Here is a 26,488-nt window from a genome sequence, read left to right as displayed (position 1 = left end):
GAGTGGGGGTGGAGGTGGAGGAGATGGGTGTCGGAGGAGGTGGTGTGTCAGAGGAGATGGGTGTCGGAGGTGGAGGCGGTGGCGGAGTGGAGTGGAGGTGGGCGGCGGAGGAGGTGGTGTCGAAGGTGGAGGTGGTGACAAAGGAGGTGGTGTCGGCTGGATGGAGAAGAGGTTTGGAGACTTGGGTTGATATCTGCGTGGGGAAGAGGTGGGGAAGATGTTTTTAGTGAGAAACTCTTCAAGAAAACAAACAAGCTGCAGAATCCAAAGGTCTGCACGCATCTGCGCGACGCATACATAAGTGCTCAGAAGAGCTTTTGCCCAAAACACAAGCACCACCTTAGTTTTAGAGTTTTGGGACATATGTAATTCTCTCTTTTGACTATGTCTGAGATGTTGTATATTTAATTGAGATTATCTGGTAATATACAATATATACACCTCATCAACATAACTGAACAAATGTCATATACTACTTTTTAAGAGCATGTACAAAATTTGTTTGTTATCCAACATTTCATTGTAAATTAGCTAATTTGTGACCAAAAAGAGAAGAACCAAAAGAGCTTAAGCGTTTAACGTGTCAACATGTAATCAGTCAAAAAGTTAAAGACCTAACAAAATTGCGGGGATAGCTCAGTTAGGAGAGCGTCAGACTGAAGATCTGAAGGTCACGTGTTCGATCCACGTTCACCACATTCATTGTTCTTTTGTAAAAAAGAACAATTTTTTTTGGGGATGATTCTTTTGACAGAAGCCAACATTGTACCCAACAAGTTTTAGTTAAGTCTTTGTATTCTTATCTTATTTTTTGACACCATGTATGATAAACTGGTCAATCCTCTCATTTAAGTAAACGGGTTATGTTATTGGGTTCTTGTTCACCGCTTTAATACGTTCATGTATATATTGACCCTCAACCCGACATGATTACCACCCAATGTTTCTTTTCCAGATGATTTCGAAAAGTTGTATTTACAAGTTCATCTTAAATCACTGACACACAATAGCATCATCAACTGTTTGATTTTTTAGCATAGTTTGATCGAGACATTGTTTGCTGCGATGTGTTTTTTTTCCTTGATCGTACTATATAAGTCATTTTTGACATTTTGTTAATTTCAGTATTCTAATCTCGATGAAAAAAAAGCTACGGACATCCGAAAACCTAAACATGATGAATAAAAAGTTTCGAAATCTGTTACTGTTCGCACAGCGAATGCCAAAATCCAGCTCAGATCCACAAGAAAGCTTCCTTTGGGGTTACAATTTAACTTCTTTCATCATCATGTTAGTTAATAGACGAAAAATTATCGAATCCTTAAGTGCCGGATTGATCAACAATGCATCAAACCCACTTCTCTTGACAAGGTGAGTCATCCCAAACTCAATAGAGTTCACAATCATACGCTAGTATTTGGTTCAAGCAAACCAACTATCGGTTAGGCAGCTTCTAGAAAGTCCATTTCTTGCACAAAAGAATCTAAAACAGTGAAATTGGGATCCTCCAGCCAGTCACACCAAGAAATCAAGTGCTGACTTAAAAGACCACCAAAAACGATAATCCGCTTCTTTGAACATGCAACTCACAGACTAGACTGGTTGGTAGTCATTAACTGAATGTGGCAGTTAATGATGTACCTTTTATCGCAGAATGTGGCAGCCCGAAATACACTTACCCGTAAGTCTGCCCGTAGTGGGGCGTTTTTTTAAGGAAAAATTCAAAAAAAACGCCGGAAAACGCCCCGGAGCCCATTACGCCCGGCGTTTCCGGGCGTTTTTTTTGTTCAAATTTGTTGTTGGCGTGGTTTTTAAAACGCTCATCTTGCATGTGACCAGCCAATCCTTTTAGACCATGTGTTTGACCAGCCTCACCATTTGTTTCCCTTTTTTTTTTAATAATTGGAAGGGACGTTATTGGAATAATGCCCCACTACGCCACTTTCGCTATAATGCCCAACGCTGACTAGGATGCCATGTGTCGGATAATGCCCCATGGTGGGGGCATTATTTTTGTTCACCACTACGGGTGGTCTAAGAACAATTTCAAAGATATTGTTCTTTTCTCAAATATAAGTTATACGAAGTTAACACGCGTTCAACTTTTTAGGATTCAAATAGAGTTAAATCAATTAAAACTTGAAAAAGTTCATAAATAGAATTGAGCTGTTAAGCCATATTTATATATAAGCACTGTAGGTCCATGTTAGAAAAAACAGGAATTCAAAATAACCATCCGATGTTGAATTTGCATGAAAGGAGATGAAAGCTAGTCCTCGCGCCAACAATGGCTACATTTCTCACACGTGAAGTTTATTGTCATGGGCTCATCAGCTGACCTTGTTTGAAACTGGATATATGCAGCCTTGTTGTGACCACAATTTGGACAATGTGCTGAAAGAAACAATTGGCCGACAGTTTAAAACCTTAAACCGGAGTTGTAAACATAACTGTCTGTCTTAACAAACTGAGAGACATAGATACCTTGATCCGTTTTTGGTGCATTACTCATGTCATCTTTCGTGATAATCGGATCTACAGCTTTTTTAACCAACCGCTGCTTTCTTTTGATCTTGACCTACGCACGGATTAAACATAACAAAAAAGAACAACAATTCAATTAAAGGAACATTATTGTGTAACCTTTAAATCTAAGTTACCTTGGGTTCAATCTGGCTAACATACGGACACGTGGGGCAGAAAAATCGGGCAGGACGAGACATGTGTGGCAATTCATACTTCAACAACATCCCACATGTTGGGCAGAATTCCATCCCTACATAAATCAGTTAGTTCCCATATGTAATTCCTCAGAATGTGACGGCGACGAACGGCGGCAGCGGCGTCGATAATCGGATGATAATTGAATATAGTAATGCGTAAAAAGAACGTAGTTTTGTTTCTTGTTTCGGCCCAAAACTTTTTGGGCCCAACGACTTGTTTAAATTATTTAGAGCTAATTATTTAGTGAAACACATGGACTGAAATTGCAATTTTTAAACTAATTAATTAAAATAGTGATTTTTGATAAACCATATGTAAGAAAACAGTAATTAACTCAATTATTTAAAATGATGATTTATTGGAATTGTGTTTGAAATTGAATTATTTTTTGAGTCTGGTTTTAACCATCTGAATCCAAAATAAAAAAAAGTTTAACACCCTAAGTCCCTAAACATGTCATAATCGGGCATGGGCATAACATATTTAAAATATAATAAAAATGGGTTAAACGGGTCATCCCACCAACCCGATTGGGTTGACACAAACCCGATCCGAACCCATTTAGACTAAAGCTAACCCATGAATTTTATGTTAGGTTCGTATCATGTTTTCCGATCGTATTTGAAATTCACACTCCTAGTTGCAAGCATATAATTATTCGAATTGAATATATTTTAAGTTAAACATTGCATTTTGTGAATAAGGTAGAAAAAAAAAGAGTTGCCTTAGCTATGTATTGTTGGGTTTATGGAGGCTCGATTTACTAATAGAGCCCGGGTTAGAAAACAATTAAAGTTGCAGCGAATTGACGACACTGGTTGGCCCGTTTGTGTTTTCTTTATTTAGCCTATAATTAGTTTTTTTTTTTTGGAGATTAAGCAGTAAACTTTGATTTTGTATTATAAACGAGATGACTCTGGCCCGCGCGTTGCAGCGGGATGTTGACTGTGAATATCTCTTAGTATGACTTGCGACGTTAAAATTCTTAGAGCTACTCAAAGCCTTTAATATTTATTGCATGGATGCGATTTCTATTGTGCATTCTCTATATTAACAGTTCAGAAGTAGTAACAATTAGTCTGCTATACTCTTGGTTTAAAAAAGCGCGAAGCGCTCCGAAGCGTTTTGGTTCCAAAAGCTTTAAGCGAAGCTTCAAGCGCGAAGCGAGAGCTTCACGTATACGAAGCGCTCCATATTATATATAATTATATATAATGTTAATTTTATATATATGTATAAAAATAGCTATCCATATTATATATATGTATTTTATAATGTTAATTTTGTACTTTTATGCATAAATTAAAAAGTTTAAGGACCAAATGTAACTACTGAAGATAGAGGGGGTTAAATGTTTAAATAGACAAACTATCTTTACACTTTTTAAGTAAAAAGTTAGAAGTTTTAGGGACTGAATGTAAACTAATGAAAGATAGAGGGGTTAAATGTTTAAAAACCTTAACTTATAAAAACCCTAAAAGCCTAAAAGACATATACTCGTCAGCATCTCTCTTCTTCTTCTTCCCCCTTCTTCCTGGTTTCCGGCTGAAAGCAACTCCGTCGCCGGAATTTGTCGCTTAAAAAATGGCCCAAATATTAAAAAATGGCCCAAATAGTGATCTGATTGGCTGGAGCGTCGCTTCACAGCTTCAACGCTTCACCGCTTAAAGCTCGCTTCATGTAATGCAGCGCTTCAGAGCCAAAAAAGCGTTTTTCCGATCGCTTCATCGCTTCATCGCCTCAAGCGCGCTTCAAGCGCGCTTTTTTAAACCAAGGCTATACTAACGTTATTATTATTATTATTTCTGTAATTATTTAAATACTTCAAATACAATTGAATACTAATAATATATTAATCTTTTGATTGATGGAAAACGGCTAAAATGCAAAACATCTTTGTAATATATTTATTATTAAAATAAATTTATCATATTTTCAATTTATGTGTTTATGTATAAATTATTATTTCTTTGTCATTTTCTAAATATTTAAATTCTCCAATTACAATTAAATTTAATTTAAATAATAATAATATATATTCATTTAGATAGTGATGCGACATACCATATGAGATATCAAAACGTAAAACGCTCTTTTCATTTTTTTTTCTTGAAACGACACATGAAGGATATTTTAATTTAAAGGATATGATTTTTAAACAAAGAGGCATGACCCAAGTTACTAAAGGTGTGACTTTTAAACAAATGTTAAATAACCCAAGTTACTAATTGTATAAGGGTATAATATGAAAAATCTTGTACTTCTAATTTCTCATGAGTAAGGCAGAGCAATAAAAAAAATTACATTACAATGGTTGTTGCCTGTGGACATAAGTTAACTAACTGAACCACGTAAATCTCGCATGATCTTTGTATGTATAATTTCTCTCTTACAGTAATATATATTCGTGTTTGTGTGTGTTGTTTAAGAGGCCAAATCCTAACAATTGGTATTAAAGCTTTAGGCTCGTGATTACTATTTGTTTTCCCCTATTACTCGGGCCTCGATTTTTTTTTTTTTTTTTGAAGATCGCTAATTAGTAATTGAATACTATCGGGAAATCCGATAAAAGGAAAAGAAGAACGGAGGTCAGTATTACCCAAGTTAGGTAGAACGTAAAATGAAGGTCAACACCTAATTGAAATCGATTAGGGCTGCTTGTTTGTCGGCAACCAAAAGCCGAGAAAACGCCCAGGGCTAGACATTTTTTGATTATTATTTTTGATCCGTGTAGTTACCCGGTCTCAGTTAGACTGTCAAAGAACTAGTTTTTTTATTGGCCGCTAGGGTTTTGGCCAAAAGATTTTTGGAGAACCAAGACTTTTTTTACTAGGGTTTAAAAACTTGTGTTTTGGCCAAGGTACAGAGATAATACTATTTCTTTGGTATACTCTTGTTGATATTAATTATAATAAAAATGTATCGATACTATTAGAAAATATACTATTTTAATCGGTTTTTAAATTTTGTAGGTTGAATAAGTAAACGAGTTAAAACGATCAAATTAGTATTAAAAATAAATATTAATAATCATCAACCTAAACTAAAGATGTAGCCTAATGTATATTTGTTTTTATTGTCATACGTAGAAAATAAAAGTAAAGTAAATTAAATGTCATCGTGATTTATGAACCATTGAAAATCGTATAACGAACTTCCAACATCCAGTGTTTTGTTGAGCTAAAACATGTGCCATTCCACGTTGCCAGATATTGTATTCAGTGGCAGATCCAGAATTTTTTTCAAGGGGTTAAGTTTTTTTAAGTGTTCCAATTTCATATGTCCGAACATAAAAAAAATTGGGTCAGTTCGACGATTCGGGTTGGGTAAGGTTCATCACATAATGAAAATAAGTAAAAACTTCAACCTTTAGTTTAGTTAGACATTGTTTGTTCATTAATGTGCAGGCAAACATATAATTTTGGTAGTAGTTAACTTTTGCCGGATAGCCTAAACGCTAAAGACATTTAACTTTGAATAGTGCTTTTTATGCATTTCAATTTATACACATAAGTGGAACTAATAAGTTTATAACTTATACAAAGTAGAACGTGTTATCATAAGTTTAACTCTTGTGTAACTGCGTTTAACATATTTTTCGCTTTTCGAAAGACAAGGGTCGTTGTGTGTTTTAGCCTGATGTGATTCAAATACAAAACACCGGATGATAATAAACTTGGAAAACTTAACAACCACGGAATTACTTATACGAACCTCATCGGCTTTTGTTGTAATCACATGATTATCTTATGGTTTTAAACAACAAAAAGGAGGACTAAGAATCTGGCAAAAGGTGTGGATAAGAGGCCTTGATTGTAACTGAATATAGGGCATCTTTTAAGGGTTCTTACATAATTGATTGAGTTAGATGTCATTTCAGTTCCTGGGTCATTTTGCCAGTTTAGTCCAAAGGTTTCATTTTTCGTCTGTGGGTCCAAAAGGTTTCACCGTTGTCATTTTAGTCAACTGGGTTAGCTTCATCCATTTTTTCTGTTAACGAGAAGTGAAATTCAGTCATTTTATGCTACCGAATTGCCCTTCTAGTTAACAAAATTACATATAAAATGACCAATTTGCCCTCCTCGTTAACAGACAAAATGGATGAGTGGACGAAAATGACAACGGTGAAACCTTTTTGGACCCACAAGCATAAAATGAAACCTTTGGATTAAATTGGTAAAATGGCCCAAACCACAATTAACTCTAATTGATTTGTTACCAGTTTTGCTTCAGCAACGGTTTCCAACGGATTCCGGCCCGCTATTAACAGTATTTTTATCATCGCATCCACGTTTCAATTTAATGTTAAAAATCGGGTCGCCCACTAGTTAATCTAAACATTAATTACTTGGCGATTAGAACAAGTTTTGATTGGGACTTTATGCAGTAAATTCTAAATTGGTCAGTTTAAAAACACAAACTTTATGCAATTAGCCTATGAATTTCAAATATTATCATTCTAAGTTCTAGAAATATTCTTCTGGATAACATAACAATTTAACATCAGATAATCAAAAAATTAACATCAAATTATCAACAATAAGTCAAATTAACATCAGTTAACACACCTGTGAACAACGGCCGGAGGAGGACGGTTGTCGGCTGGAGGAGACAGGGTGAGGGTGGAGGCGTCGCTGTTGTTTTTCAGTCCGTAGGTAGCCAGCCTGCTGTTGTTTTTTTGTTATGGGTGTTGTAACCCTAAATGGGTTTTAAAGGAAAAAAATAAAAATAGAAAATTAAAAAAAGGGAACAAAATTTAAAAATTCTACCATACAAGATTCGAACCCGGGTATCAAGCGTGAATGAACAACGATTAACCAGTGCACTACCAAATACTTTTTGTTTATGGGTTCCCTATATATTTTACTTATGGGTTCCTTTTCAGTTTGTTACATATATTTACACTAAAAATAAAAAACCGAATGGGTTCCTGGGAACCGATCTTTCTTAATAAGTCCGCCCCTGCCCAACTTAGCAGCTATATGTAATGCATTTTCATTTTCTACATAATCAAGTTGTGTTATTAAAAATACTCCGTGGCAAGACACTTGGTACACAAGATTGTATACTCGTTCTTGGCGTACGTAGTTTGATGGCTTCAAGGAACAAACTAAACCCACCAACATCATACTAGATTATGCATGGGTAAGCTAATATGCATTCTTCAATAAGCTCATAAGCCCCACTTCTCACAGCTGTAGTTATTGATGATCGATCCCAAAATTTTCCAAGCTATGTCGTGCTCGACCTTTCCCATAACAATTTTGCAAATACGCTCTACAAGTAGGCTATCATATGCTTTGATAACACGGATATTCTTGATTGCTGGAGCTGCAATTATAAAGGTATGTCAAAATTTACAAATGATTTGAAACAGCTTATCAATTGAACCACACCCCTAATTGGCCACAAAGTAACTTATCGATGTATCAATACAGTAATTAGTAGATAACTATTTTAAATAAGTGATCTATCTCAAACATCCCTTAAAAGGCATTTTACTTATTGTATGAGTTAATCTAGCACTTCCAAAGACCGCGGTACATTGTGAAGACCTTAGCTCTCCAACATGGAAAACTTAGGGGGTCCGGATTACTTTTCATAAAATTTGGGTGTCGATTTCTAGTTACTGGTGTAAACAAGCAAAGTCGCTCATGAGCTACTCAAGGTTAGCTTGCTAAAAGCTAGAACCAAGCTGAGTTTATGCGAGCTCGAAACAAACTTCATGGCTAAAAATAAGCTTGTCTAAACAATTCCGAGTCTAAGCTTTACGGTCGTGTTGACTCGCGAGTCTAAACTAGCCTATTATTTATATACTTTTTATGTATTAATATATTAAATATATATTTATATTATACTTAAATTTATATATAAAAATTGTGTTGAAAACAACTAAATAAGTACATAAATATTATAATTTAGGTATTATAAAATAATTAATAAAGTATATATTAATTAATTAATAGAGTTAATAGCCAAAATGGTCCCTGAGGTTTGCTCACTTTTGTCACTTTAGTCCAAAATCCAAATTTTTTAAATCTGGGTCCCTGAGGTTTGCATTTTGTTGCCATTTTAGTCCAAATTTCAAAAAAGTCAAATTTTGTCAAATTTTTTACTGGCGTTTGTCTTTATCCTCATTTCTCATAAGGGCAGAATTGTCATTATACATTATTATAAACTAATTTATATTAAGAAAAAAAAAACCCTTTTTAAATAACCCTGTATCCATTTTGGCTAGGGTGATACTATACACACCCCCCCTAATTCCTTATTACACCCCCCCCCTATAAAAACATCACATCCATCAATCATTTGGTTTTTGTTTTTAGTCTTTTTTTGTCTTTTTGTTGTCTTTTTTATTTTATTTTATTGTCTTTTTTATATTTTTGTTATTATTATTATTATTATTATTATTTACTATTAGTAATGAATTATTATTATTATTATTATTATTATTATTATTATTATTATTAAAATTGATAAAAAAACGTGGTGGTGGTTTCAAATTATTAGTTCTTTTTACTTTTTTTTACCTTTTTAGTGCTCAAATTATTGGTGTACAACTATCTCGTGGTGATATTAAATCCAAACAACAAACAATAATGAAGACATGATCATATTATTTTTACCTAAAAAGATGATCATATTATTGGTGCTATCGTAGCAAGTATAATAATGAACACAAAAAGCTCATATGAGCCGTGCTATTATTGCTGCAAGTTCTATGTGGTGATATTAAATAGTTGATATTTCCTCCAAAATATCACCAGTTTCCTCCAAAATTGGGAACTTCAGTGCATTCGCTTCATATACTTGAGAAAGCTATTCAAAGAGCTGCATAAATTTACTTGTTCAAAGAGTGATCTATTTATGTTTCATCATAGCATTCAGAAAAGTTAAAGAGATGTCTGGATTTTCAACAGATCAGGTATAGTTTTTAATTCCCATGTTTCAAGTTTCAACTTAGTTATATAATCAAGCTAGGTTAAGAGTCTTGTTTTAGTTTAAATGAGTTTGTTTGGATAATATATATTTTGTAACTGTTGGTGCACTTGTGTCTGTACTTTGTCTGTATTCTGTCATGATATAAAACGATGTCTTTTGTTAGTCTTGTTTACGTCTTATGTTGGTAAATATGTGTGTTTGATGTAAGTTTGACCAAGTCAACCATCCTCCTGGTTTGACTTGGCCAAACAGTTAGAAAATGTTTGTAATATGTTTGTGTCGAAGGATGAGTCATCGAAGGATTGTTTATATCCTTCGATGAGCTCGAAGGATAAGCCTTCGATGGATATGGATGGACCTCGAAGGATATCATCCTTCGAGGTATATGTGGTCCTTCGATAGGTTTCAGTTTGACAGATGATCTTTCGATCAGTCTATCTGATCCTTCGACCAGACAATCTGTGATGGGTATATATACTCATGTAAAGTGTTCACTTCAGTATGTGAGTGAACTTAGTCTTGTAGAGAGCGTATTTTCAGTTTCGTCAAGGGCTGTAACCGTGTCCACTGAAATACAAGAGAAAACTTTGATATCTCGTGTGTCTACCTTTCTCTTTGTAGCTTGTGTTCTCATATAAACTACCGGTTTGCATTCTAGCTTGGATTCCTCTCGAGCTTCGTACTCTCCGCTGACTTGATTAGCTACCAACAATGAATCAACATGTGCTAATACGGAGGTTGCGCCGGCTTTGGCCGCGGTTTGGAGACCTGCCAGGAGAGCCTCGTACTCTGCTTCATTGTTTGAAGTTTTAAACTCGAATCGTAAAGCATAAGTGTACTCTATCCCTTCTGGATCTATGAGGATTAACCCTGCCCCCGATCCTACTTTACCGGAGGCTCCATCCGTATATAAGTTCCATACCCTTGGTAGGGCGGATTTTTCTTTGGTGCTTTCTCCGGTCGGAACCTCCGTGAGGAAATCTGCCACCGCCTGGCCTTTCACCGGTCCTCTGGTACGATAGGTGATATCGAAAGCGCTGAGTTCAATTGCCCACTTAGTGAGACGTCCGGAGACCTCTGGCTTTCTAAGAATTTGTTGGATCTGTAGATCGGTCTGTACTTCTATATTGAAAGCTTGGAAGTATCTTCGGAGGCGTCTAGAGGCATGTACCAAAGCAAGTGCTAACTGTTCGATCATCGGGTACCGGGTTTCATAATCTTTCAGGATGCGGCTTACATAGTAGACCGGGATTTGTGCTTGATTCCGATGCACTACGAGTACTGCACTTATAGCAAAATAAGAGGCGGAGAGGTATACCGTGACAGTTTCTCCGGTAATTGGAGCGGTTAGGGTGGGCAAGGATCCAAGACAAACTTTCAGCTCTTGAAATGCCGAATCGGCTTCCGGTGTCCATTCTATTTGGCCTTTTCCCGTTCGTTTTTTCAACACATTCATGAAGGGAATAGAGCAATCAGCCGCTTTTGAAACAAAACGATGAAGAGCAACGAGCTTTCCGTTTAATGACTGAATTTCTTTGACAGTTTTAGGAGGTTGCATGGAGACTACCGCTTTGATTTTGTCTAGATGTGCTTTGATTCCGGACTGGGTTATCCATACACCGAGAAACTTCCCTTCTTCTAAACCGAAGGAGCATTTTTTGGGATTAAGTTTAAGATTGATACTCCGAAGCCTGGTGAAGGTTTCGAGTATGTCGTCAATCATGTTATCTTTGGCCTGACTTTTTATGACCAGATCGTCCACATAAATTTCCAAATTCCTTCTAATGTGGTCCTTGAATGCCTTATCCATCAACCTCTGATACGTGGCTCCGGCGTTTTTTAATCCAAACGGCATTTTGGTATAACAAAAAAGCCCTTCATTGGTTACGAACGCTGTCTTATCCTCGTCTTCCAAAGCCATCTGTATCTGATGATAGCCTTTGTATGCATCCAAGAAGCATTTAAAACGGAAGCTGGAAAGGGAATCAATCTTTAGATCGATCTCTGGTAAGGGGTAACAATCCTTCGGACATGCGTTGTTTAAATCGGAAAAATCTACGCACATTCTCCAGGTTTTATCTTTCTTGGTTACCATCACTGGGTTAGAAACCCAGGTCTGGTAGCGTACTTCTCGGATGATTCCGGCACTTAACAATTTTCGCATATCTTCGGAGATTGCTTTGTTTCGGGCTGGAGCCATGTTTCTTTTTCTTTGAGCTACCGGTTTTGCCGAATGCGACACTTTCAACTTATGTTCAGCCAAACACCGAGGAACTCCCACCATATCAGAGGTTTGCCAGGCAAATACATCGAGAGAATTAGATAAAAGTTTCCACAACTTCTTTTTAGTACGCTCAGGAAGCTGAGCTCCGACTGCAATTTTTTGCTCTGGGAATTGCGGATGAATGGCCCATTCTTCTGTGAGAAGATTCGGAGGCTTGTCAGTACCCTTGCTTTGTCGTATTTCGGCTACGCAGATCGTTGATTCGGAGTGCAGAGTTGCCACTCCTGCATCGGTGGGGAATTTTAGCGATCCGTGAATGGTAGAACTGGTGATACCAAAGGCACACATACCGGGCCTCCCTAGAATAACATTATGGACGGACCTTGCTTCTACTACCAGATACGTCAAGCTGACTGTTCGGGCCAAACTTCCGTACCCTAACGTTGTTGGCAAAGTGATTTGCCCTATGGGCTGTACTACCTCTCCGGAGAAGCTTACCAGCGGCATTGAAACTTGGATCAATTTTGCCTTGGTCTGTGGAGCTAGTTGTTGAAAACACTGCTTGTACATGATTTCGGTGGCACTTCCGCTGTCGACATAAATCCTCCGGACCTTGTGACCTGCTATGATTGCAGACACTATGATTGGTCCATCCTTGATTTCTTCCGGATTGATAGGAGGAAAAGCGATGGGTTGCTGCATCCAAGCGGCCATGTGATGACTGGATCGCTTGATGCCTTGATTTTCTGCTCTTCTGATCATACAGATCGCTGGTTGGTTGTTCGGATTATCTCCCGAATTTCCCGAAGATTTTCCTTCCTTTACTTCTTTCACTAGATGTGACAACTTTCCGGACCGCACTGCTTTTTCTATTTCTTGTTTCAGGGACCAACAATCATCTGTGTTGTGACCTCGAGCATGATGGTAATCACAGTACTTCTTGGAATTCTTATCACCCGGGTTTTGGAGTTTTGGTGGAGCAGGGAAGTCTGCCCCTTCCGCACTGAGAATTTCACTGGGAGTTTTGGAAAGATCTGATAAGTTGTAAAACCTTGACCCGGAACTTCTTCCGCGTGGAGGTCTGTCATTCCTGCTGTAGGGATGCGATCGTCCCCTATTTCCAGATGGGGTTTTATCGAACACCGACCCACCGTTTTTCTTCCAAGAAGACATCTTGTGATTTGACTCCGGAGCTGGGTTACATGCGTTTTTTCCTCGAGCAAAAGCTCTAGCTCGCTCCATGAGTACCTCCATTGTCTTTGGGAGATTTTCGTGTAGTTTTTCAACCAACTGATTGTTCCGGACTCCGTGACAGAATCCGGAGATCCTCAGCTGATCAACTACTCCACTGATCTGCATACTCTCCCGGTTAAACCGGTCAATAAAACTATCCAAAGATTCTCCGTCCTTTCTCCGAATGTTGTGAACTTCGGTGATTTCTTTGGAGTAGTGCCTTTGCTGGCTAAAATTTTGGAGAAATAATCTTCGGAACTCTTCAAAATCGTTGATCTCACCCTCATTCAGCGCATCAAACCACACTCGAGCAGCTCCGGTTAATGTTTGCGCGAACATGAAACACCACGCTGGCATCGGCCACTGTTCTACTCGTGCGGCTCCGTCGAAATCGAACATATGATCATCTGGATCAGTTGTACCATCATACTTTTTTACTGTAGTTGGCATTTTGAGCTTCGGAGGAAGCTTGGCATGTGTGATGCGAGCGCTAAACTTTGACTTGGCAGTCATGGAAACTGGGTGATACGGTTTGGTGAGTTCCGGATCATTAACTACGTCCATCTGTGCTTCATTTCGTATTGCCATTGCTGGCGAGGGTCCGGACGAACCCTGGACGTACCCAGTGTAAATTTCCGAGGTGACAACTGTGGAAAAAGTAGGAGGGGTAAACATTGTAGGACCCATGGTCCTTACGGGGGCTTCTTCTTGAAACAACCTGGTTCGTAAACCGAGGATTTGTTTATCTCTAGCCTGTTGTGCTTTCAATCATCGCAAAAGACTTGCATTTTTTGAGAGAAACTCTGCATCAAACTCAGATGTTTGCGAAGTAGGGATTAGAACAAATGGCAAGGTTGTTCCCGGCCCTGAGCTTAAAGCAGCTGAGGTTATGGAAACGGTACTTGCTGGTGCTGTAGTTTGTGTACTAACAGTTGTAGATCCCAGATTCACAGAACCTGAGGCCGCCATTTGTCAGTTCTTTGCTCAAGAAATTCACCAGAGTGAAGGACTAAGAGCTTTGAGATCGGATGGCGCCAATTGAAGAACCAAAGAATCGTAATTAGGCCGGAGCCTGTAAACGAGGGTTTGGATCTTGTGAGAGAACTTGGGGAACGGTCCTGCAAAACAGAAAACCGTTAGGCTCGCCGCAGAGATGGGAGGGCCCCTCTGCGACCACCCTCCGGCGTGAGGATAAGTATTGGTAGAGAGAGAAAGTAAGGACGAAGGTTCAGAAAATCGTACTTGGCTTTGTACTTGATGGGGTATTTATAGTAGTCAACTGAGATGACATCATCCGTCCAGACGCACTTGAATGGAAGTTCGTCTTCGGAGGTTCTTGATATGGAACGGACACGTTTCGGATGTCCGTCCAAGTGGAGTCTTGTTCGTCCCATGGATCATGTCCGGCCTCGGACATGTGTCTTCACTCCCCAAAAGTATAAAGACGAAATGATTTCGAGGAGACAAAGATTCGAAAAAGAGGAGCCGATTTTAAGGAAGTAAAAATTAGAAAAAGAGAAGATAATTGTTTAAAGTTTAGATTGTTTTATTATTTATTATTTACTTCTATTCTAGTATTTGGTAAGGTTTAATTATATTGTTAGGAGAGTTTATTTGGTTTAGTATTTGTTCTCTAAGGTATGGTCGTGTAAAGGTTTATATATTTACGATAGAATTTTGTGAGCTTTTAATAAAAGTCTCGAACTTGATGTTTGGTTCAAAACTGATTACTTTTGTTGCTCCTATGCCTTTATAATATTCATTGTTCGTATTATTAGATTAATTTTATGTTACCATTTTATGCAATTTGTAAAATAGAGATAGTTTAAGAGAAAGAATTACATGAATAGATAAGACGTCCCCACAATCCAAGCCTGCTTCCACTTGGAAAAAGATCGGGTTTTTTTTGCTAATATTTGCAAAGCCGTTTCGCCGTTCCTGTCATTTTCCAACACGATGTCTGGGTGCAAATCGATTATTTCTGAAGCCACCTCTGCATCACCAAATTCAACACTGGATTTGTAAGGAAAGACTAAACATGGAAGATTCTGTCTACGTAAACTATCAAATTGTCGTAGGGCAAAATCCGAATATCGGACTACCATAGAATCCAGCCGTAAGTGTGAGAGTAATGAGATCTCCGCCGGTGTACGGACTACTTCCTTCCTCTCCGGGAGATACATCTGGAGTCACCGTCAACAAGCGTCTCCTTATTTCCATGCAAGGCCGCCAATTTCAACGGCGTATTACCATAGACATTCGCAACTTGCGTCATTTCAGAGTTGTGCTCCACCAAAAGCTTGGCAGCAGTCGTGTTTCCAACCTTAGCAGCATAATGGAGCCAGTGGCGGACTCAGGATTTTATTTCAATGGGGTCCATTTTCGGGTCGGTCCTCGTTCGGGTCGAGTTAGAGTGAGGTTTGAACTAGATTTTCTAAAAAAAATAAGAAAAATGGGCTTATTAAGGATTGAACCCATGACCTCTTGGTGGAAAAGAGGGAGATTTACCACTACACCAACTTTCTTTTTATTTCTATGGTGTCCACCGAATTGTATTTATGGGGTCCATATACAATTTAATATACCGAATCTACTAATTTTTTTTAAAGATTGGGGTCCGGGGACCCCGGTGGCACCAATGTGGGTCCGCCCCTGAATGGAGCGAGTTGTTTCCGCCATGACTCGTCAAAAACAGCTTATCCTCTGCATCGACCGCAACAATGCGTTCCACAAGCTTCTCCACGAAACGTCGACTGCGATGATTAACGGAGTCTCCCACCAGTATGTTATCGGTTTCGTCATCAGCTCTGGATCTTGTTCGAAGAGTTCACTAACGGAAACCCAATCGTCATGCAATGCAGCTTTGAAAATCGGCAGATCACTGATTACATGATTCAAATTACTCATTCTGATCGAATTTGTATCCACCTGAATATGAATGTTCTCACCGTACCAGGTTTTTGGGTTTTGTAGTGCACTACCAGAGTATCGGATTCTAGAATCTTTCCATAAGTGGGCGCGCGTTTAGAGTAAGCGAAGTATATAGTTCTTGCCATTTTAATTATTATTTTCGAATGTTTTAAAAACCGGTTTTTAAATCATGCCGGGGTTGACTCTAAAATCATTTAACCGGTTGAAACAGGTTATACCGACCGGTTCAACAGGGTTACTAGTTAACCCTATAATTTCATAAAATGCAAATTCATCTAAAAAAATAATCTAATCTTTATAATGATTTATTTAACTCATCATTGTTTTATCTAAAAAACTATTTTCTTATAAAATATTAAGCATTCTCTGAGGTTTTTAATTACTTATAAACAAAATCATATTGGACGAGGTGAGTAACAATTTCAACAATTGTTAGTGCAGTAATGTCTATAGTCTCCGTCAATCAGTCCGTAGCAGAATACAGAAGAAAACAAGGCATTATAATGTAATATTTAGGGAAAAAGTCAAGATGGCAATATTGTAAATCAAGGGAAATCTCTTATAAGCCTGCCTATAAATAGGAGAGTAATGTCTTAGATTAAGAACTTTTGCCAACTTTTGCCATTTGAGACATTTGAGGAGCATAGAAGCTAGAGAGCACTACGTCAAAAAAGGCCTACAGCCACACTAGAAAAGTGTGGCCATACGTCTTTCGCCACACTTATTTTTTCCAGCTCAAGTGTGACCAAAGGTCTAGTCATCGTAGGTATCATACGGCCACATTCACATTTAGTGGCCTTATAAACTTAAAAGTGTGGCTAAAGGGTACCATTATTTCTTGCTGAATTCATCATTTACATTAAGTGTGGCTAAAGGATAGCAACGACTACATGAATTTACCGTAAGTGTGGTTGTTTATATTATATAGTCACATAAAAGTTTGTTTTAGTTACATCAATTAAAACAAAACGTGGCAAAAAGGGTTGTTGGAATCAAGCATTTAATCCATTAAGTGTGACTAAAGGGTAGCAAAAGCCACATGAATTCACTGTAAGTGTGACTGTTTTATGATTTAGCCGCGTGAGTTTACTAAGAGTGTGGCTAAAAACTATTTCTAGACACACAAAACAATTTTGTAATTTTATATGTGACTATTATCTAACCTTTTGTCACACATATTTTTTTTTCCTAATGACATTTCCTATTATTCTGTCACACAAAAAATAAAACAAAAAACAAAGTGACATAGTGTGGCTAATGGTTATGTAAAGTCACATATAGTTTTGTAAGTTTAAGTGTGACTATTGTCTAACCTTTGGTCACACATAATTGTTTTTCCTATGACATTTGTAATCATCTCGTCACACAATAAAAACAAAGTTATGATGTTGTGGCTATCGTCTAACATTTGGTCACACGTATTTGTTTTTCCCATGACATTTGCTATCATTCCGCCACACAAACAAAAAACAAAGTGACGAAAGTGTGGCTAATGGTTATGTATGGTCACGTTAAACTTTGTAATTTTAAGTGTGGCTCTTGTCTAACCTTTAGTCACATATAATTTTCTTTTCCCATGACATTTGGTATCATTCCGTCACACAACAAATAACAAAGTAACTATAGCGTGGCTAATGGTTATTTATAGTCACACATAATTTTAAGTGTGACTATTGTCTAATCTTTAGTCACACATAATTTTCTGTTCCTGTGGCGTTTGGTATCAATTTGTTACACAATAAAAAAAAAGTAACCATGACGTGGCTAATGGTTATTTATAGCCACACGAAATTTTGTAAGTTTAATAGTGACTATTGTCTAACATTTGGTCACATGTATTTATTACGGTTCTATGTGGCCATTTTCGTGTAATTACCCATTTTATTTTCATTTTTTTGTACAATAAAAAGGTAGTAAACATAAAATAATTTATAAACAAATGATATTAACAATAATAACCAAAAATCCATACATAACTTTTCAATTTAAATACCAATGAAACACATAACTTCTAATCAAAACCTATCTACAAAAGTTGCAAAGGAAAATAAATGTACACAAAATCTAAGAGCTGTTTCTAGACTGCCTTCTTCGAGTCCATATATAGTCACTGCTTTTGGACTTCAAAGTGCTGCAAATTTGCATTCATGGACTGGTGGCCACCTTGCTCGTGTTGTGGTAGTGAGTAAACTTGTAACTAGTGGCCAGTTCTAATGCCTTTTAGCCCATCAACGGACCATCACCTACAATTAAATTTATATATGTTGTAGCCATGTGACATAATGTCAATGGGTTAGTTTCAAGCGTGGCTTGGGTCGGTTTGTTAGTTACTTCCTTCCTTTATTTAGAGAAATGAAAAAACTAAGTGTACCACTGACCTCATCATCATTTTCATATATACATCGCCTCAACAAAACTAATATGCATGGCGATTCAAATAAGTTAATTATAGAGGACTTGCATCACTTAAATATCAGTAAAAGAAATGAAAATTAATATCTAGTTGTTAGGCGCATTTAAATTGATTCATTTATGAATAATGTGTTTAAATTTTCCCATTTTAGATTAAATATAGCCCAAATAGACCCGTTCCTAAGTATATGGATAATAATTAATATAGGAAATGCAGTGCATCAGTAATACCTTATAATATTCATCCTCCAGCCCATGTAAAAAAGCTCCGGCAGCATTTACTGCATGTAATTGGAAATATAGTTTTATTTATACTTAAAAGGACAATGATCAATTATTGACTCTCTGTAAACTTACATCGATCGGAGTAATCTCATTATAGCTTGCTTCAAACTGAATCATACGTTTAACTTGTGCTACGGAGGAGAGTAGATGAGAGGATAGCGTTGATGATAAGTGGTAGATAAAACTAGTTAGGGTTTTGTGGAAGTTGGAATTGGCGGTGGTCATGGTCGTGGCGGAGACACGGTGGAGATCTCCTGAACTTGGTGGGGGTTAATTTAGGTTTTGTGGAGGTAGGGAATTTTGGGGAAGAATGAAATGATTAGTCACGTAAATTTTCCTGTGTCCATTTAGTAACTTTAGTCACAAAAACATGTTTTATCATGAAATACCATGATACTAGGTCTCATTTAGTCATACGAATTTGTCAATGGCTATATGTATTATCTTTTAGTTTCAACATTAAAAATCAGATGTGGCAGATAGTTACAGATGGTCACACTTTTCTACTGTGACTAGTAGCTGTCACATTTTTTTATTAAAGGTGTGACTAAAGGTTTCGAAGAGATATGTTTTCGTCACATAAATCAACAAACCAAACAAATAAAGTGGCAATAGGCTACATTTGGCTACACTTTTGTAGTTGTGGCAAGTAGATGTCACAGTTTTTTCTAAAAGTGTGGCTAAAGGTTTTGATCTGTTATACAATGGTCACATTAATAATAAAATGTGTGGTTAAAGGTTTTGAGTTGTTATACAATGGCCATGTTAATAATAAAATGTGTGGCTAAAAGTGTATTAATGACCTTCAGCCACACATTTAATCAAAATTGTGGCAAGCCTGTTTTGGAAAAAGTGTGGCTAAAGCCTAGTTTTGACGTAGTGGAGAGAAAGTAGAGAGAGAAAGGCAAAAGGTGATTCATGTTTCTTGTACGTTTTCAGATCTTCTAATCGAATCACAGATTATATACGGTTCGTGTGTTCGGTCCATGCACGTGTACGGATTCCGCACGTCACACGTGTCATACGCAATCGTTCGGGAGTCAAAAACCGATCCTACAAGTGGTATCAGAGCAGGAGCTCGATTGCACGGATCAAACACGCAAAATCGCACAAGAATTCATCAGATTCATAGTCAAAATTGCATCAGATTTGTCAAATTTCTTACTCTACTCTTCTTCTTCGCGTTTTTGACAGAAAAACGCAAAATTAATAAGGTTTTTACGGATAAAATTGGCTGATTTTTTGATAATGTGTGCGAAAATCATTATTTTATAAGCCTACAAATTTTCAGAACTTAATTCCAAGCGGTTTGAGAGAAATCGAGACTTTTCTGTCCGAATTCGTTAAAGATGTTAGCTGTTGTTGTTCATGATGTTCACCGATCGGATGGATGACCATCTGATCCAGACTTCAATCCGTTCAATATTACATCTCAACTCATCCGATCGGTGACTGTCATTGGCCCATTTATTAAATTCAATGTATGCGGCCCAATTGAATTAAATTGATGATTTAAATTGACGGCACCTTTATTAAATAAATTAGAAGATCACGTGATTGTATAATTGATTCATTACTAACGGCCCATGTGCTGATTGTACTCTGTCCAATAAAGAATGGCGGCCCAATAGGATTATGCTTTGAAATAGAGATGTCAGCCATTTATGTGTCATGATATTGAATTGCATGTGATTGTCTGATAATGCTCATTGCTTGTGCATAAAAAGTGAAAGTCCAATCAACGGAAGGCACTTCGATCGGATCTACATCTAATCGAAATACACCACTAAAGTGATTCATTTGTTAGCAATCAACGAAAGGCAATTCGATTATAGGATCTACATCCGATCCAAAAACAACATTAAAGTGATTCATTTGTTGTCAGCTCTCGAACGGCACTTCGAACGGATTGACATCCGATCCACGGCAGCTTGTTCAATTGATTTGAGGTCCAAGTCTCGAACAGCACTTCGAACGGATTGACATCCGATCCACGGCAGCTTGTACAATTGATTTGAGGTCCAAGTATCGAATGACACTTCGAACGGATTGCCATCCAATCCTCTGCAGCCCATTAACCTTTGACAATCATTGACCACTTCGATCGGATCTACATCCGATCCATGACATTTGATTTTCATTGACCCACTTCGATCGGATCTACATCCGATCCAAAATAATTTTTCAAAAGTCATCAAAACCAATTCATAACATCTGAACATTAAACTTTTGGTCCAATTATAAATTGTTCATAATTGTCATCTATAGTTTTGGCCCAATTAAAATCTATTTGATTTCAATGTTGTCGGCCTATTAAATTCTACATAAAGTCAAACCTTGGTCCAATCAATTTCAGGTAACAGCATGTGATTTCAAAGTATGTCGGTTCATTGCATGTGAAAATTCAGTAAATAAAATCTTAACCCATGTGAACTGTTAATGCAATAAGTGTGACAACTCGTATTTCGAACCTGTCCTTGTGTAACGTTACGTGATTATGCGAATTTTATTTGAATAATATGTTATCCGAGTTTTGTGTGAAAATGTGCATGAATGTTTATATGTTACATAACCCGAGTACACAACCCACTTGCCTACGCAACCCATTCGGTCCATGATTGTTGGACTCGAGACCCTGGGGCGACCCAAGCAGGGATTCGGCCCACTCCCTTCTTATACGGTTACAAGCATACACCTTTAGGGTTTGGCTTCTCATTTGTGCAACAAGGAACACACACAATCTCTCTCGATCGAAACTATAGGCAGCCGAACATTCCTCTCTCTCGAAGCTCTTGTTCCTTCGAAACTATTCTACCAACCGGTTAGTGTTTTCATTGTTATCTGGCTTACATGTGGATATGAATGATTATGTGTTGGTATGAATGATTATGTGTTGGTATGAATGATTATGTGTTGGTATGAATGATTATGTGTTGATATGATTATTAATGGGATTGCATGATTAGTACCGAAGGAATAAATATAACCGACTGTATGTGTATGATATGCACGGTTTCGATAGGGTGATTAGTCTGCTGATATTATTAACAATTGCATGATAGATTGATAACCATGAGTTAGATGTTAATGGTCTGATCGAATGTTTGGTTGATTTCGGGATTTTTGGTTTTTGATAACGATATGAACATGCATGATTCTGGATAAAAACTGTTGTTTGATTCGTTTGGATTATAGCAAAAACTGTTAATTGATTTGATTTGAAACTGCCAAATCTGTTTACAACTTGTTACGGAAATCATGGACTACAAATCAGGAAGTCAGTTACACACCTTGTCTCGACAAGAGATTTCGAATCGAGAACTTCTAGTCTCGACTCGAGACCACATTAGCAACACAAAACAGCATGAACCGAAACCACGGTTGCGGGTCCGATTACGACTCGAGACCGTGTAGTCTCGACTAGAACATGACAACTCGAGAACTCCCTGTTGCGACTCGAGACTTCGAAATCAATATAACCCGAGACCGACTAGTCTCGACTCGATATTGCTAGTCTCGACTCGAGACCGAGAACATGCACACCCTGTTATTGGACTGGCCCACTGTTACCAGCCCAATTGATTGGGCCGCGTATTTGGACTTTACTTATGTGAATTTACTGTAGAACTGCCATGCTTATACATGAACATGATGATCAATGCTTGTACACAACTTGTTATTATATGTGTGGAACATACGTGCAATACTAGCGTACGAATCTGATTGGTATGATAACTGTGCTAGGACGTGGTTGATCACTTTATAGCTTAATTGAACTGTTGTGTATCATACCGAGCAACCCCAGGTGAGTTCACTGCATTTCTCAAGCATGCGTCCCGGTGGTTTGGGACAACTAGTAAACATTTGGAAGGGAATCTTGGGTAAACAGTTAAATTGGGTTTTGGTTATCGAACATGGAATCAATCATTATCGGATTGCCTGTAGGGCAATGGGGTAATTAGTTGATAGCGCTATTAGGTTTGACACCTCACACTGGGTCGTAAGGACGGGCGTGAACTAATTATCTGGGCATCGTTACCAATGCTTGGTTAGGGGCATTGGGGACTGGACACACTTCCAGGTTATTAAGGGGCACACTCCCCGGATACATATGGGCACACTCCCTAGGGTATCTAGCATGTTATAAGCAACATCGTATCACAACGTTGAATCGGCTTAACATACATCTGGTAACAAAACACGATAACAAAACTTGAACTCACCAGCGTCGTCTGACACACTTGTCTGCATGCTTGCAGGTCGTTAGGGTTGGAGACATGGACTTGCTATCTGGGAGTGCCGGAGTGGTCATGGATCGTGGCTTTTGATTAAACAATTGACTTGGTGGTTTTGAAACTTTAAACAATTGGATATTATTTCACTTATGCTTCCGCTAAACATACCTTTTGGATTTAACGTTGGAATTGGACTTGCTTGGTTAATTAATGTCATGTTTATTTAAATACTTGTGTGGTTCAATGTGATTAGTGGCTCGTACTCTGATGTGTCGCACCTCCCGCGGTGCTTCCGCTTGTGATATTTTTGGGGGTGTTACAGTTTGGTATCAGAGCCACTGGTTATAGTGAACTAGGTTTTAAAACGTTTTTGTAAAACCAGACTATAACCGAACACCTTCGAAAATCGATCATGACACTCAGCTCCAGATTGCAAGGTTCGTCTCTCTTACTTTGTGCATCACTTGTTTAGCAATCACACACTCACAACTAGCATGGAATGAAACGTTAGATACTATGGTGACTTGATAGTGTGACACTACTCTTTGAATCATATGAATTGTAGCCTTGTAATACCACTTGTGTGTAGATTGAACGGGGGAAACTTCGAGCGCAAGCTAAGAGGCTCTGAGATGAATATGCAAATCGCCTTATTATTATGGGTGCACACTTAATAATAACGTGGGGTGCATGCAAGTCCCAGTGAGGCTTATCGAGCGTGAGAAGGGTTCTGCCTTATAATGTGTGAACTTGGTAGTACATAGATATCGACACGATACTTGATTTCCATCTCGTTTCGATTTCCTGAGTCGGTTCATCTCTATATATAGAATCATGAGTGGACGAGGACACGGACGTGGCAACATCAACATGACTCAGGCTGAGTTGACTGACTTAATCAATACCCGTGTGGCTGAGGCCTTAGTAGCCTATCAAGCTGGTACGGAATGTACCAAGTACTCTTTACTCTTATACCGCGTACACGTCCTTTCACCCCTATAATGTGTTTCCTTTCGTCATTTAGGTCAGCACGCGCAACCCCAACCCAACCAACCTGCTTGTACATTCAAAATGTTCATGGACTGTAAGCCACAGACCTTCACCGGAACTGAAGGGGCTGTGGGACTCTTGAGATGGTTCGAGAAAGCAGAGTCCGTGTTTGCTATTTGTAACTGTCCCGCTGGGGACAGGGTGAAATATGCTGCGGGTACCTTGGCGGATGGTGCCCTAACGTGGTGGAATGCTGATGCGTGTTAGTGTATATATGTTTTTAGATGTTTATTTAAGCCCTTTTTACACTTTTAGCCAAGTTTTAAATTTATAAAACACGATATTTACTAACACTAAGCACACATATGGGCAAGTGCACCCATCGTGGACGTAGTATAGTGTTGGTAAGATACCGAGGTCGTCCAAGGACACAAGAGCTTTTAATACCGGTTTATCCTCAACGTCTAATCAAATCAAAAAGTTAGAAAAATGTTTTAAACTAAAAAAAATAAAAACTAACTAAATGCTGAAAAATAAAATAAATAAAAACAGATAGACAAGATGAATCACTTGGATCCGACACGTGTATTAGTATAACCTTTGATTATTTTCGCACTTTTGCACTTGTTTAAGAGATTATCTTAGTTATTGTAGTAGGCCCCTCTTTTGAAGGCGACGTTACCCTCAACCCAGTAGTTTGAGTCAGCAAGGATACAATCCTAAAGGGTCGGATTATTGAAAGATAATGAATTAAGTTATTAATGCAAATTATGGTAGGCCCCGCTTTTGGCGGTGACGTTACCCTCGGCTAAGTAGTCTGAGTCAGCAGGGATACAGTCCTAAATAGCCGGGTTATAGTATTAATAGTAGTTAGCTTATGAGGGGGTCAAAGAGTTTGGATCCCCGCCATCCAATACCTATGGGCATTAAAGGAGATCCTACTAAATTTGACCCAGGTCCCAAGCAGGACCTCTAAACGCTGAACAAGGGCAAGACCTTTACCAAACCGTTCCCTTAACCCCCGACCAGGTAGCCAACATACCTCCATATAGACCGTGGAGATATGAATGGTGAAAATCTTTTATTTTATATAGACAGTAAAATAATGCCAAGACACCACGGACAAACGATAAGGAAAGATCACCTTCAACATAAGTAACTAGTTATTAAAGTCATTAATACAAAACCAAATAAAAAGTGCAAAAGATTAAAAATAAAAAGTATTATACTAAACACTTGTCTTCACCAAGTGATGTAAGAGACTTAGGCAAACATGGCCTTGATTGTCAAGAACTCTTACGATCAATCTTGGATCCCGAGACGACTCACACACTCTATGATGGACAATGGATGATGGTGGTGGATGATGGTGTTATGGTGATGATGGGTGGTGGATGAAGTGTGAGAGAGGTGGTGTGCCAAGGGATGAGAGAGAATGAAACCAAGCTCCTCTATTTATAGGCTGAACAGAACGCTGGACACGGCCCCGTGTCCGCTGGACACGGCCCCGTGCCCGTCTGACATTCTCTCTCTTCATTAATTGTAATTGCGAATTACAATTAATGCGCCTGCTGTACTTTCAACACGCCCCCGTGTCCGCTGGGCACGGCCCCGTGGTGAGCAATGGAAGCTTCTACTGGTTTGTCTTTTCTGCTGCTTCCTGGGCACGCCCCCGTGTTCACTGGACACGGGGCGTGTTCAGACTTCTGTTCTCTTCTCTTTGTCTTGGGAGGTGCCGTTGAGGGTCCGGGCAGTTTACTTTTGTTCCTTTTCTTGTATTTATGGTAGAATTAGTGGTCTTTTTGCTTCTTTTGTGATTTTGAGCTCATTTCATCCTGAAAATACAAAAGAAAGACAAAAACACTCTTTTTCCAACATTAGTACTTAAAAAGGGTTAGTTTTATGCCTTAATTGATGTGTTTTATATGTTGCATTTTACACACATCAAATACCCCCACACTTGAACTTTTGCTTGTCCTCAAGCAAAACTCTTTTAATGTGGCTTACACTCCCAAATGGAATAGGTAGAAGAGAAGTTTTTTAACTTGTCCTAGAGTGTCGGGAATCCAAGGTTTGTATAGGTTCTATTTTTATTTTATTTACAATCTTATTCGTCATGGTTTATTTTGAACTTTTCATAAGATAAACTACTTATTTGGGCATAGCATGCCTTATTAAAATTCCATTTATATACAAGTTCACATACCTCACGGGAGATCACTCAATCACTCGGCCGAAGGTGTATATTTAAGTGAATCGCTCGAGAGCGGCACGGATTTACATTCTCCATATGCTTGCCAAGCGATCAATCCTCCTCCTTTTTAACTTTTTACCTTTGTAAATATCAAGAGGTCTTTTGGGGTGAAGGCTTGGGTTTAAAGGTGGGTGGTTGGTTAGTGGTTAGTAAAAAGGGCGAAAATCGTAACAAGTGTCGGTTTTCGTGAAATACCTTATTTTTGGTGACATTTATTTTTGAAGTATTTCTCCAAACAAGCTTTTTGTAGCTTAT

General features: G+C 38.1%; 1 protein-coding gene, 1 long non-coding RNA gene and 1 other non-coding gene across 3 annotated transcripts; 1 reads left to right on the top strand and 2 right to left on the bottom strand.

The window, feature by feature from the left end:
• The first annotated feature begins 625 nt into the window (after window positions 1-625).
• On the top strand, window positions 626-698 carry TRNAF-GAA. Its single transcript has one exon. It is a non-coding gene; the product is annotated as a tRNA-Phe (tRNA).
• Window positions 699-2,123: 1,425 nt separating this feature from the next.
• LOC110939733 (DNA-directed RNA polymerase III subunit RPC10) lies at window positions 2,124-8,055 on the bottom strand. Its single transcript, XM_022181309.2, has 4 exons — window positions 7,293-8,055; window positions 2,661-2,776; window positions 2,485-2,578; window positions 2,124-2,394 (listed from the first exon to the last, which is right to left on the bottom strand). The coding sequence occupies exons 2-4, from the start codon at window positions 2,772-2,774 to the stop codon at window positions 2,270-2,272; spliced, it is 333 nt and encodes a 110-aa protein (XP_022037001.1). The 5' UTR covers window positions 2,775-2,776; window positions 7,293-8,055; the 3' UTR covers window positions 2,124-2,269.
• Window positions 8,056-17,982: 9,927 nt separating this feature from the next.
• LOC110938445 lies at window positions 17,983-18,830 on the bottom strand. The gene is made up of 2 exons (XR_002591401.1): window positions 18,701-18,830; window positions 17,983-18,300 (listed from the first exon to the last, which is right to left on the bottom strand). It is a non-coding gene; the product is annotated as an uncharacterized LOC110938445 (long non-coding RNA).
• Between the last annotated feature and the right edge of the window lie 7,658 nt (window positions 18,831-26,488).

The sequence above is a fragment of the Helianthus annuus genome, chromosome 5 (assembly GCF_002127325.2).
Source record: "Helianthus annuus cultivar XRQ/B chromosome 5, HanXRQr2.0-SUNRISE, whole genome shotgun sequence".
NCBI classification, from domain to species: Eukaryota; Viridiplantae; Streptophyta; class Magnoliopsida; order Asterales; family Asteraceae; genus Helianthus; species Helianthus annuus.
The sequence above is the reverse complement of the archived record's forward strand: the minus strand, read 5'-3'. Positions and strand labels throughout refer to the sequence as shown.